The 14,818-nt window shown below is 39.9% G+C and overlaps 1 protein-coding gene across 3 annotated transcripts in view; it reads right to left on the bottom strand.

Moving 5' to 3' along the window:
- The window catches only part of WWOX (WW domain containing oxidoreductase), a 914,792-nt gene that overhangs the window by 672,357 nt on the left and 227,617 nt on the right, over positions 1–14,818 (bottom strand). For all 3 annotated transcript variants that reach the window (XM_084861369.1, XM_084861368.1, XM_084861367.1), the window contains exon 6: positions 10,806–10,894. In XM_084861369.1, the coding sequence (XP_084717495.1) occupies positions 10,806–10,894 (89 nt within the window). The remainder of the gene's footprint in view (positions 1–10,805; positions 10,895–14,818) is intronic.

Here is a 14,818-nt window from a genome sequence, read left to right as displayed (position 1 = left end):
TATATGATGCACTTCCCAAATGAACAGATCTTTCTGATTCTCCAAAATGCTGTCCAGTGAGAGAGAGCAGATTTTAGTTCAGTTCTAGCCTCACCACCAACTCGCTAGAATAACCTTGGTCACAGTCCTTAACCTCTTTAAGCCCCGATTTCTTGATCTGTGAGATGTAGTACATCATTGTATTAGGCTGAACCATAAGACACTACCACTCTTCAAGCCTTTTGTTCTACCCTGAGTTCTTACAATGATAAAATGGGATGGCTTGTAAGTGCTTAACTGTGCATCATGCATAATAAATAGGTGATAAATTTTAATCATCATCATCATCATTATATGGTTCCAAGTCCCAATTAAGACTACAGTGTCCTCATTATAAATAAACAATACTTAGTTGTGGTAGTTGACCTGCTTATACCAAACTCATCACAGAACACTGTTCTACTCAAACTCATCTTTTTTATTAGCCTCTAAGTATCAGCACTTTCTGCAGAGAATTAAAATTAACTATGCACACAATAGCTATATGTACTTATTTATCTTGACCAGATCTAACATAAACCATTTTCTAAGAAAAATCGCACTTACTTCTCAGTGAGAAAGTAAAATTAGTTACATTTCAAGGGATAGTGGGTTCTAGTCCAAGAATTAACAGACCACAATCACCAGATCAAATAAAATATCCAACTCACTTCCTGCTTTTAAATAAAATTTTATTAGAATGCAGCCATGTCTACTTGTGTACACTTTAACAGAGGCCCCTTTTGCACTAAGATGGTCTCATTCAACACTCAAAATGCACTCAATACTGACTGAATGGCTGCTACCGACTGTCTGCCTCACAAAGACAAAATATTTATATAGCTATTTAAATAAATATTTATTTGATTCTTTTCGAAAAACTTTGCTGGTTTGTGCTGTAGTCAAGTGCTTTAAGAGATCTTTGTTTAATACCAGCAACAAAATTAATATTCTTAGTTAAAGCTGATGACATAATACCAACACTAGTGGATTGAGGAGTGTGGGAAAGAAGAGGCAATCATGGAATAATTGTATTTACCCTTCAAAGCTGGGTTTCTATTCTTCCTGGAAGGGACATTTTTGTGTGTCTTCAATTAACATACATCACTTTGATTTTATGAAACATGATAGTGATGGCTGACCCTAGAATTCTGTTGGGAAATCAAAACTATTTGTTTTGCTAACATGGTTGAGGTTAAATCAAACACATTTTCATGTATTCCTTAGCAGTGATGACTTTTAATGATGGCAAAAGGCTCACAGAAAATTTTTTCTGACAAATTAAATTGCTAAGAGGCCCTTAATTAAATTAGCTTAATAATTTTTCTCCTCTACCAAGAATATGTTTTTTTAATATGGCCATCATGAAAAGTTATGACATTGTCCTTTAGTTTCATGACTACTATACGAGAGAGATAAGGCACAGAAGTGAGATGGCAAATGTTTAAACCCCATGTCTAGACTGTTCCTGGTACTACTATAAGAACTGAATAAATAATGAGAGGAAGGGAAACATTTAAAACTAAACAGATGGGAGAAAAAGGCATGTGAAGTACTTTGGTATACCAGAGTATGCAGCAAGTTCATTATTTTGAATATATCCCATGGTACCTCACTTATTCAAAGCAGGTTGCTCTTTTTTATTTTATGAAGATGAATTTAATATATTTAGGTATTTATACATGTTAGTATAATAGTATGAACACAAATATAGGAAAAAGAATATAGACATATAGAAATACATTTTCTATATTATAGTAGAATTAAAGTTAGTATCTGTGGTAAATAAAATCTGGGATTTGCTCTAACTGGTTTGGCTCAGTAGATAGAGTGCTGGCCTACAGACTGAAGGGTTCTGGGTTCGATTCCTGTCAAGAAAATGTACCTTAGTTGCAGGCGTGTGCAGGGGTGTGCAGTAGGCAACTGAAGGATGTTTCTCTCTCATAGATATTTCTAACTTTCTATTCCTCTCCCTTCCTCTCTGTAAAAAAAAAATCAATAAAATATATTTTAAATAAATAAAATCTGGGATAGATTCTCATATAGTATTAAGATGTATATGGTTAATCCCAGAGCAACTACTAAGAAAATAACAAATAAAACAGTAAAAATAGCATTAAAATATTAAAATTTTGACCTGGAAAACTATTTACTTAATATAAAAGGAGATATTATCAGAAGCATAAAAGTATTAAAAAGACATTAGAGATAAGAAAAGGAAAAATTGCAGACATAAACCCAACTATATAAATAATAACATTAAAATCAAAATCAAATGGACTCAAAATTCAATCAAAAGGCAGAGATTTTCCACCTAGATCATTTCTGGACATACCCAAGTATATGCCATCTATAGGAGACACATTCTCTACATTTAAATGTACATTTAGGTTAAAAGTATCAGATTGGAAAAAATATATATCATTGAAATAGCAACCATTGAAAGTAGGATGCTCTTAAGGCAACTCTGGAAAAGCTACTTCAAGACAGGTGAAACAGACGTGACAATGGCAAAGAAAGCAGAGTCTAGCTATTTACTCTGAAAGAAAACTGAAATATCCCTCAAGTCCATGGCTTTCCTAACAATGAAGAGGGGAAATACTCAGTAATCAGTACTCAGTGGTCCTCAGTGGAATTTCACTGCAGTAACAACCTTTCCTGCTTGATCTTGTCATGCTTATTTGCTGTGGGCAAAATGAAGCTAAATTCCTCTCTTCTCTTGATGGCCAGGAATCCCAAAGCTCATTCTTAGGCCCAATTTTTAATGAATGTAAAATACCTTATGTGACAGACTCTCTTCCTCTATGATCATATCTTACTAGTCTATTTTTATCCCCCTTTCCTGTTTAAGTCAATTCCTTGTTTCTATTTTATCTATATGTATTATTTAAAATTTTAGGATTTTCCAGCTGGCATGGCTCAGTGGTTGAGCATTGACCTATGAACCAGCGGGGGTCACAATTTGATTATCCAGTCACAGTTTGATGGCCTGGGTTGTGGGCTCAATCCCCTGCATGGGGCACACAGGATGCAGCGGATCAATGATTCACTTCCATCATTCATGTTTCTGTCTCCCTTTTACTTCTTCTTTGAAATCAAGAAAAAATATATTTTTAAAAATTAGATGATAAATATATTTTTAAAAATCAAGATGATAGAAAAAAATACGTTAGTAACAGTCAATGGCACAGTCATTTCATATATTACAGCTATTCTCAACAACCCTAACAAATATATGTGAACCTCTACTTTGCATAGATCTGGCAAGTGATGCCCAGAGATGATAAGATGGTAAGAGTTTTCCCAAGGCCACATAGCTAATAAGTAGTAGATCTGGGATTTAAATCCAAGTTCACTTGATCCCAAAACCCTGTATTCGTTCCACTACACCAGTGGATGTCACACTGTGGCCCCTGGCAAATCCATCCCATCACCAGTTTTGATAAATAAAGTTTTACTGGAGCACAGTCATATTCATCCATTTAAATATTGTCCAGGTAGTTTTCATGCTACAAGCCAGAGCTAACTGCAACAGAAATCTTATGGCATGAAAAGTCTAATGTATTTATTCTCTAGCCCTTTATACAAGAGTTTGCTTACCCCTGTGCTATAATAAATTGCTTAAAGTTAATATTTCTGTTTATTAAGGAATAACAATATATTTTAGAAAGAGTTCTAAAGAATTATATAAAAGCAAATGATGCTAAAAGAGTTAATTTTCAGAAGATTAAAAATTTACTTGTGGGGGAAGCATTCTTTCCTGATGTTTCTAAATATATTAAATGTTTCACAATATAAATTTTTAATAACTTAAGATGGAAAATGTATGGGATGGCAAAAACTAACTTATATAATTTTAAAATTTTTCCTTAAAAAGTCATAATTAAGATGTAGATTTAGAAAATTCATTATAGCTAAAACCTGACTCTTTGTTTTTATTTATTTTAGTTTTCATACAGTGTAGAAAAGCAAAGCAACATGATCCTCTGTTAGGCAAACCAGAAATGGATTTCTCATGTTGAGCAAAGAGTAATGCAGATATATTGGCTAAAACGTTATTCTTAAAGTTGATCTGAGGAGAGAAAGAAAGATTAAGCCATAATTTACACAATGGTCTTCGGGGTAATTTATCCCTCAAAATTTGGAATTTATTTATAATTTATAGCCCACCCACTTCCATAGAAGAATTTGAGACAGCAAAATTTGGAATAGGAATCCAAGAATATTATATCTAGGATTAGTACATGCAAGTTCTGAAAGTAATTTAGTAAAAAGTGAAAATAAATAACTGTGTTAAAGATTTTTCTCCTTCAAATGTTTAAAAAATAAAGATCAGGTAGAAAACTTTCAATCTTTTCTTTTAAACATTACTATCTTATATTATTTCTTTAAAATTAAGGAAGCCTAATTTCTTTAAATTATACTGGAGACAGAAAGTAAAGAAGAGAAAATAGAAATCCATGATCAACAATGAAGTTCTAGAAACCTTCAGAACTGCATGTATTATGTTAATATGAACTTACTTACTATCAATTTCAGTTAATTTCCATCATGAATCAAAGCCCTTGGTCAGAACTAAAAGAGCTGATTGGTAACTGGGTTGCAAGCAATTGGACTTGCTATACATTACATGCAACCACCAACTTTTAACATTCCAGGATTGGAACCATAGTATTCATTATTTCAGGAATATATGGAACTCAAACTATATAACATCTGAAAAAGAAAATATTTATGGAGTTCCCAGGTCTTGGAGCTGTTGAGCTCTTCCAGACCCTATTCAAAATGGGTGCTTCTCAGTAAACTAGGCATAGGACTAGAGGTGAAAATGTGCAAAATCGCCACAAACAACATGTTACTATTCCAGAGCCCATCACAAAAAATTCCAATGTGTGGTTCGACTGAGCTGTAAGGGTCCGTCCCCATGCTCTGATGGATGCCTCCGCTGCCAGGCAGTGTGGAGTCTGGCTGCACTCCAGGATTGCAGTTGAAACAAAAATATTCCTCAAAACTCAGTTTGGTTGGGATTTACCACAGGCTTTGGTTTGGAACTTTCCAGTAATTCCCTAAATAATTCGACCTGAGACACACTGGCTGACCACCACCATCCCTAACTCCTGGGAGAACTGTCTGGAAGCAGGCTGAGGCTTCCTGGGCTGACCACCCAGAAGTGAGTGGAGAATAACACAATAAGTGAATGAAAACGGGGTGGGCAGAACAGGAGAGAGTGGGCAGAGGAAGGGGCTGGTTCGGGTGTGCTGAGCCTTGAGAAAACTGGCTTTAGCAACCAGGTATTCATGCCCTCTTGATGGAAGACTTCACCACCATTTATGAGCTATGCTTGCCAGAAAATTAAACAGGAATTTGTTCAAGCCTCTAGACTTAGCTACCATGTCACATGAAACATAGATGACACTAGAACATGTTAAATGTCACCCCATGTATACAGTCACTAATCTACAGACTACAGAAAACTCAAGAGGACAACCTGGGTCCTTCCACAAATAGGCTGGAGCAGAAGTAGGTTTATAGTTGTGAGTACCTAAAATACAGTTTATTCTTGATTTAGTATTTATTAATTATTATATTATTTTCCATACCCACACCTGTAAAAATACTTTGGCCCCACCCTGCATATTGCATTAATTTTTTAAGAAAAATAATTGACAGAAAAACTTTTTGTTAAAATGCATTGAGCTGTGCTCACTTAGGCAGCACGTATACTAAAACTGGAATGATACAGAGAAGATTAGCATGGCCGCTGTGCAAGGATGACATGCAAATTCATGAAGCATTCCATATTTTTAATTAATATTTGGCAAAGGAGGCATGAACATACAATGGAGTCAGGACAGTCTCTTCAATAAATGGTGTGGGGAAAATTGGACCGATACATGCAAAAAAGTGAAACTAGATCACCAACTTATACCATGCACAAAAATAAACTCAAAATGGATACAGGACTTAAACATCAGACAGGAAACCATAAAAATACTAGAGGAATCCACGGATAGCAAAATCTCAGACATATTGGAAAGAACTTTTGCATTGATACTGTTCCCAGGGCAATAGAAGCTAAAGAGAAAATAAACAAATGGGACAACACCAAAATAAAAAAGCTTTTTCACAGCAAAAGAAACCATCAACAAAACAACAAGAGAGAACATACATTTTTCAAATGTTATCAGTGATAAACGTTTAATCTCCAACATCTACAAGCAACTTATACAACTTAATAAAAGGAAGATAAATTATCCAATAAAAGAATGAACAATGGACCTAAATAGAATCTTTTTGAAAGAAGACAGAAGGACAGCCAAGAGATACATGAAAAGATGCTCAAGGTCACTAATTATCCTACTATGCCGCCATAAAAAAGAAGGAATTCTTACCATTTGCAGCAACCTGGAAAGAACAGGAGAACATTATGCTAAGTGAAACAAGCCAGTCAATGAAAGAAAAATACCACATGATCTCATTTGTGGATAATAAAGAACATTATAAACTGATGAACAAAAAGATAGATACAGAGGCAGTAAAGCATCAAACAGACTGTCAAATTATAGTGGGAAGGTTAGGGAGAGGTTGGAAAGATAAGAGATCAACCGAAGGACTTGTATGCATGCATATAAGCATAACCAATGGATGCAAAACACTGGGGAGTGAGGGCATGTATGGGAGTGGGGTTGGGGGGCAATGGTAACATATGTACACATATAATATCTTAATAAAAATAGTGGATAAAAATAAAATAAGAAATTTAATTAATTAATTAATTAATTAAAAAATAAAATGTATTGACCTGGTCTTGTCTAGCAGGTGTGGCTCAGTGATTGAGCATCAATCTATGAATCAGGAGGTCAGGTGTGCTTGCCAGTCAGGGCACATGCCTGGGCTGCTGGCTTGATCCTCAAAAGGGGCATGCAGGAGGCAGCCAGTAGATGATGAAACATCTCATGATATTTCTCTATATCTCTTTCCCTTTTTCTCTGAAATCAATAAAATATATTTTAAAAAATGCATTGACCGTATTATTCGAATCCTGACTTAAGTTGAAAGAGGAAGAGATGATAGAAATGTTTATTGTTTTATATTATTTTAGACTACTAAATTTCAAAATAACATAGTACGCAGCAATACACACCAATACAGAAATCCACCCTGAAAACTATGACTGGAGTCTGAGAATTTAACAAAAACAGGAGACTCCCTGAGTTCAGATTTGGATTCAATTTTGGAATTGACCACTTGCTAACCTGGGGGAAACCATTTAGACTCTCTCTGAAAACCCGGCGCCTTCAAGTTGTAAAATAGAGATAAAAATGACTAATGCCTAGGGTTACTGTAAGAATTTAAAGACAAATGTGCTTAGCACATTGCCTTGCACAAAATAAATGAAAAGTTGATGAGGAGCTGTGATTTTGCATAATCACATCAGCAGTGCTCATTTTGAAATGGCCTCACTCCCACCCCGAACACAGAAGATTTCCCAGAACAGGCCAGTCCACATCTCCTCCTAAGAGAAGGCAGATGGAGGGTGGCTCCAGAGTACAGTGAGCCAAGTCTTGTACCATGGTCTCCACTGCACATCTGTTTCTACAGTCTCAGGGCCTCCGTCTACACAAGATGCTGTGTATTGCAGTGCGGGAGACACTCTTGAGCTGGAGTGTGAACCCAGGGAAGACACGCAGGAAAAGGGAGCCTGAAATATTTCCGGGGTGCTTGCAGACAGGCTTAAAAATGGGATATGAAATGGGAGCATCCACATTGAATTTAAATTCAATGGTGTTTCCTCTCCTCAGTCTCCCAATACAGAAAGAGGCTAGCTCTGAACTGGCAGCCTTACTTTCATTTGTCATTATACTTTACACACATGGAAATTTTAATGTCTAAAGATGGGAGGTGATTATAAGAATAGAACTACACATGTCTTTTTGGCAGCCCAGTCACCAGCACTTAAGTTCACTTCTGACAGTTCTCAGAATCTAAAGACCTGTAAGCGCTCAACTGCCGACTGCCTATCCAGAAGTGATTTCACTGGCAGGATTTCAAACATTGAAATCACTCGCTTTTTTATGCATATTTTCCCCACCACAATATTTCTCTAAAACATGTAAAACACTACCCTCGAGAGACATAAAAAAAAAAAAAAAAAAAAAAAGGTTTGTGGTACAGGGTTTGCTAAAAGGAAAATCACCCTTGTTTCTGAACCCAGAAGTATACAAATTCAAAGCCATTTGCTAAAATCTAAGATTAGGGCAAAATGGGTGAGAGCTTTCTCCAAGAAGTTGGGGCTTGGTGATTACAAAAGGCAGTTGAACGTGTTGATTTTTGAACTACTTAATGGTTAAAAACTAATGGTCCCGTTAAGAGTTGGAAGACAGTGCTATTATGTAACAGTTGGCTCTCTCCAGCAGAACTGCCTGCTCACAATGCGGTCTGACACAGAATGGGAGGACGTGAGGAGAAGCAATACATCTAAGCTCGTGCTGGAGCAGCACGATGTCTGGAGTGGGCAAAAAAAAGTCTGAGCTTGATAAAAAAAAAAATAAATAAATAAAAAGCCCTACGTTTGCTGCCAACATGCCAAGTGAGCCTGTGAAAGTCACTCACTTTCTCTGATCTCATGTAAAAGAAAGGACAGTTGATCATGGAGGGGGAAGCAGGAGTAAGGAATCCTACAGGATCTGAACCCATCTGCTTCCCAGCCAGCTGCCTTCAAATAACTGACCTACCCCTTTGGTCTCCCATTCTGCCTCTGTATAATAGAGATATCACACATCACCTACCACAAAGGGTTGCTTTGAGAATTTAACCAGAAAATGTACACAAAGGGTTGTTAAGTCTGAGTCCCCTGATAACTACTCATAAATGAGCTGCTACTGCTGCTATTGTGATTACTCTTATTGCTACCTTTCAAACAACCACAAAAAGCATTCCTTTGAGGAGTAAGTTATTCACAACAAAAAGCTGCTTCCTTGACAAGTGAGATTATGGCTTGCTTCAGCATAACTGGGCTTCCAATGGTCACCCCTCTCTTCCCAAACCCGGGAAAAGTATCTGAGGCTTTGGAGATACTCACTACATGGTTGTTAAGTGAATGAACATTGGATAAGTGAATGATAAAGGTGTAAGTGTGCAAATGTCTTAAGAGCTACTGCTGCCATGGCCAGTTATGCTCACTGGCCTGTGGACCAAAAAGTTGTGGGTTTCATTCCTGGTCAAGGGCACTAACTCGGTTGTAGACTGGATCCCTGGCCCTGGTTGGGGGGGAGAGGGGGAGAGGAGGCAACCAATCAATGTCTCTCTCTCTCTCTCTCTCTCTCTCTCTCTCTCTCTCTCTCTCTATCTATCTCTTCCCCCCCCCCCCCCGCCCACACCCCACTCCAATATCTCTCCCCTCCATTCTCTGTTCAAAAGAAAACAATCAATAGAAAAAATATCCTCTGGTAAGGATTAAAAAAACAAAAACAAAAAACTACTGCTACACCCAAACTGGCCACTGTAGTGTTGGGCTAATATTGCCAAACACTACAGAAAGCACACATGGTAGGGCTTACCCAGGCCCGCTGGCAAACTAGGGATGTTGTCCAAGTATTCCTGTGAGTGTGCAGCCTGCACTAAGGGGACGGTGCAAGTCTCATTGAGGACTCTAACTCAGTCCTTCAACCTCCAAGACTCGGGCCACTTGCCTGTTCCAGAAATAGATTCAGAGAACAGACTCCTTAACTGTCTAAAATTGTTGAGTGGGAAATTGATGGAGACACGAGAAGAATTGGATACTGGACAGAACTGAGGGGATCAGATCTACATATAAATATTTGGCTTAGACTACCTCCCCTTACACCCATCATCTGCTTCAGGATCCTAACAGTCTAATGCAAAGACAGCTTGTTATGCATCAGAGTTCTCCAAATTCAGTCAGGAGAACTGGTACCTCCTTTGGAACTCTCTTTTACTTGGCACCTCTACTAACTTAATCCTCATGTTTAATAATTCAATCCACTGAAAGTTACTTCTTAACGAAATTCAAACCCCTATGTTAAATAAGAAGCCAGTATTGCCTGCCCTAAAAATTATGAGAGAACTGTAAAAATAAACACTTGGACACAAAATATTACCATTAAAATGGCGCTGACCACCACTGCTTGCCTCAGCACTAGATCTGGGTCTCTCTCTCTCTCTCTCTCTCTCTCTCTCTCTCTCTCTCTCAAAGAGAGGTTAACATGCAATAGTATAGTAAAAATTTGTCAGCCTCTAGCCAAGGCATTCAGAAAGGCAAAAAAGAATGAAAAAAGGAGTAAGTTTTTCATGATGGGAGCCCATTTGGGAGCCACGTTCCCACACCACCATAAAATCATGGCAGATTTGAAAAATCAATGAAATCTCCTTCTCACGCTCTGATCCTCAGCTCCTTTGCTATACTGGGTAGCTGAAGTGTCCTCTTTCCGAGTGCAATGAAAATGTTCTTTCCCTCCACTCGAAGACTGCAAAAATGTCCATAAGCAGGATGCACCATAGGATCATCTGGCTTTTATTAGCCACTTCTACTAGTGCTTTAATCGTGTCTTTTCTTTTTATCTGCGAGGCTGTTAATAGATGGATGACACATGTCATAATGAGAGTCAAGAAAATATGGTGCACCTTAGCTGGGCCAATATAAATGAGCCTCCAGCTTGGACGCCAAGACAACACCACAGCCTTGCATTCTCCCAGTTATGTTCATCTGATAAAGACATTACAATAGTAAGATATTATGATCTATAACCCTCCACTAGAACACTCACACATTCTTGGCCTTAAACGCTTGAGCAAAATGCTGCACGCTACGGAGCTGAGCGAGGTCCAGGGTCATTGCTTCTACCTTGGCTTTATGCTGGAATGAGAGAAAATAAAAAGAAATGATAAATAACAGCAAGTTTAGTTCGTGGTATCAAGTTACAGTAAATGTGTTATGGAACATGTCGGAATTCCCCTGTTTAATATTAGACGCCCAGAGAGAATATAAATCATCAAAATGAATGGAAGAACAGGGCTTTTACTGCCAAGTTTAGGGAGGATGTGAGGCCGGGCCTCTGCTGAAACTGCAGGCTGGGGGTTGTGCTGCTTCATGCAGCGCACAGGAGAGGCGCCTAAGGGTCTTCAGGCTCCCGTATCGCCTCTCACTCTGCATCCTAAAAAACCGGAGTGATAGGAACACCAGGACACAGCTGGCTGGGGCAAGAATTCAGCTGACATTTTAATCTCAAAAACTGCCATGCAGGTTCTGGAATTACTCCTCCAATACTGTATCAAAAATTAAAGACAATATAGCCCTAGCTGGTTTGGTTCAGTGGATAGAGTGACAGCCCATAGACTGAAAGGCCCCAGGTTCTATTCTGGTCAAGGGCATGTACCTCAGTTGCAAGATCAGTCCCTGGCCTTGTCAAGGCGCATGTGGGAGGCAACCAATGGATGTGTCTCCCACACATCCATGTTTCTTTCTCTTTCTCTCTGTTTCTCCCCCTCTCTTCCACTCCATGAAAATATATCCTCAGGTGAAGATTAACAGCCACAAAAAGTAAAGACAATCCTACCTAATAAAGAGGAAATATGAAAATTGACCATCATGTGGTAACAAGATGGTTGCACCCACAGCAGAGGCCAAGTTCCCGTAATAAGCCTTAATGAGCAATCAGCAGGGACCTGAAGTTGCATGGCACTGGGAAGGGGCAGGGGACCTGAGGCTGCGCCCCACCCCCCCCCTTACCCCCCACCCCTGCCTGATGGGGCTTGACAGGGGATCTTAGGCCACACCCCCTGCCCTGGTGCCAGGCCAGGGGACCTCAGGCTGCACCCCCAGCAGGGCTTGACGGGGGACCTCAGGCTGCACCTCCCACCCTGGCACCAGGCCTTGGGACCTGAAACCGCACCCCCTGTCCAATGGAACTTGATGGAGGACCTGAGACCGCACCCCTGGCCCAGCGGGGCTTGATGGATGACCTCAGGCTATGGCCCCTGGTCCAGGACAGGGACCTCAGGCTGCACCCCTGCCCTGGTGCCAGGCCAGGGGACTTGAGGCCACGCCCCCCACCTGGCAGGGCTTGATGGGGTTGGGGCTGGCTGGGGCTGGGTCTCATACAATTTCAAGGCACATGTGGGTGGGCGGGGACTTGACTCTGGTTCCCATGGTGGGCCCCAGACTCGCACAGGAAGAGGATTTTTATATATATTTTACTAATTTTCTTTCATCTCTGACACTTCTATTATAGAGAAAGGGCAGATAGCAATATTAAAATATTTCCTCTAATTAATTCCCTTTTAATATGCATGAATTTTGTGCACAGGGTCACTAGTTTATTTATAGTAAGTACAGAAACAGGTAAAAGTCACTTATATAGAAGGATTATGACTGACTCAGATGTTTGGGGTTTAGTAACCCACAAAACACTACAGACAGATGGGGCATATGTGGATTATCATAATGATGCTCATAATGGCTACTATCTATTCAGAACCTTCCATGGGCTGGACATTTACATGCACCATCTAGTTTCACCCTCACACCTGAGCAATGGGCTATATTTTCCCACTTTTCTTGTAAGAGATCAGAGAGGCCAGAAGTGCAGGTAGCAAGCATTGATGTTAAGCCAATCTGACACAAAAGCCCAAGTTCCCTCTTGGAAAGGAACTCAAAGGGCTGGAGCAGTCAGGCTTTGAAGCATCACATTCCACTGGACGGCTCCAGCACACTTCTGGAAAGATCAGGGTTTCCTCTCAGACTTGCCTTGTGTGAAAGACACTCCCAATTTTTAGTTTGGCTGGACTTCAGGGTGTGATATTCAATACTATCAGTTCTTAGACCTACCTCCTCCAAAGATAGAATTACAGGCCACCTGCCTAATCGGGTAAAAGAGGCCCTTAAACAAATGGTTGAATTGAGAATTCTTGTCTAGATGGTGAGGCTACAGGAAGACTAAGGAGAATAACATGACACCTCTAAGGCTAGGAAAGGTGAATGCAAACAGCACTGCTAAGAACATCCTGCAACCGAGCTGTCCTATTCAGGATGGATACAGGCCATGCAGGGATGCTCAGTGGATATGGGGCAGTTGATCTTGGTTGCCAAGGTCCTGGGCTCTCACCCAGCTCCCAAGCTTTGAATAACAAACACCAGGCAGAGACAGCTGAGAAGAAGCCTGCCTTGAGGCCATGAAACATTTCTAAGACTCAGTTTCCTCATTTGTAAAAGGTGACTATTAATGGCCTACTCACAGAATTGTGAGTATAAGTGTAAAGCACCGACCATCCTGTCTGGAAAAGAGGAGGTGTTTGGTAAATTTAACTAGAGAGAGATAAAACATCTACTGTGCCCAATTCCTCCCCTGGTGCCAGCCCGCAGTAAATGGTGGTTTGGGTGGACTGCTATGCAGCATGGTGTTAAGGATATGCAAGGGTCTGCCCTGAGGATTAGATGTCTGTTATATCCTGGAGGACCCAGGTCATGTCTAATCACAGAGCCCAGTTCTAGGGAAAGTGGACAGAGAGTGATTCTATGACTTTCCCAAACCTAGCAGCATATCAGTGGCAAAAGCCTGGCCAGTATAAATTTACATTCATTATGCAGTAGCAGATGCACCAACGTGCAGATTTCAAAAGGAGGAGAAGGATAATGATGGCATGGCCAAGGAGGCCTTCAGATGCCTCTGTGTGTGTAACTTACAGTTGGCAAGTTGTCTGTTGGTCTTTCCCTTTCACTTTAAAATAATGCACTACTAATAAGAACAAAATCAGAATGTACACCTCCAGGGAGAACAAGAGGTCACAAGCCATCAAGCAGTTCAACAGACTAATCCACAGGCTCCGGGTTACTAGGCTCCTGGGGACAGTGATTCAAGTCTGCACACTATTACTCAGGTAATTCTCCTGCCCTCAGAAGAGGGTGTTTATGAGTGTGTGTATCGGGAGATTTGCTTTTCTGACTACCTAAGAACTTTAGCAACTTTATAAAAGTGTTTATCATGAGACATGCTCTAAATGAAAATGCAGAGGCTGGTGGGTCCTATTTTTGAAGGATAACCTGTGGACTGCGAGGTGAAGGCAAGCGTTTCAATTTGACAGTGTGAGCTTTTCTGCCATGTCGGGGCTTGAATCTGGGACTGACCACAATTCACTTCCATGTTTAGCTCATGAACTTTTTGTTGCTGCTGTCAACTCTGTTTTGGAACTGATTATAGACTATCAAGAAATGGTATTTAAAGTGTTCACCTTGCAACATCCTCAATGGTGACATCTCAGCCATGATCAGAACCACTTGATTGACACTGGCAGAGTGGAATTTATTAGACATCAGACACTACTAAGATTTCACCAGTTTTTGGATGCACTTAGTTAATTTATTTGTAATGCCTTTGTGTATAATTCTGTGACATCTGACCACACATATAAATTCGTGTTACCTTCGCCAGATTTGAGATATAAAAATGTTCCATCACACAAAGGAACAGGTGACCTTCTCATTAAGAGGTGCAAGAATTATCACATGCCATACAGCTTTGTTTGGCCAGATGTGCTCTCTGGATTGGCCAAGCAAACACACACAAAGTCCCAGCTTAAAATCCTTTTGCAGCTGGGAATGGCCAAGAAGATATGGTCCAGATCCCTCAGTTTGGTTCACACACAGTTTGTGTCAGTCAGACAGAATTCCATAAAGTACACCACCCACACCCACCCACACACACACACACACACACACACACACACACACACAAAACAAACCTCTGTGTCTTAAAACACCAACGATTATTACTTGCTCATGTTC

Source organism: Pipistrellus hanaki, assembly GCF_964339955.1.
Source record: "Pipistrellus hanaki genome assembly, chromosome: 15".
In the NCBI taxonomy this organism is placed as follows: domain Eukaryota; kingdom Metazoa; phylum Chordata; class Mammalia; order Chiroptera; family Vespertilionidae; genus Pipistrellus; species Pipistrellus hanaki.
Note: the sequence above shows the minus strand (reverse complement) of the source record. Positions and strands in the feature narration are given on the sequence as shown.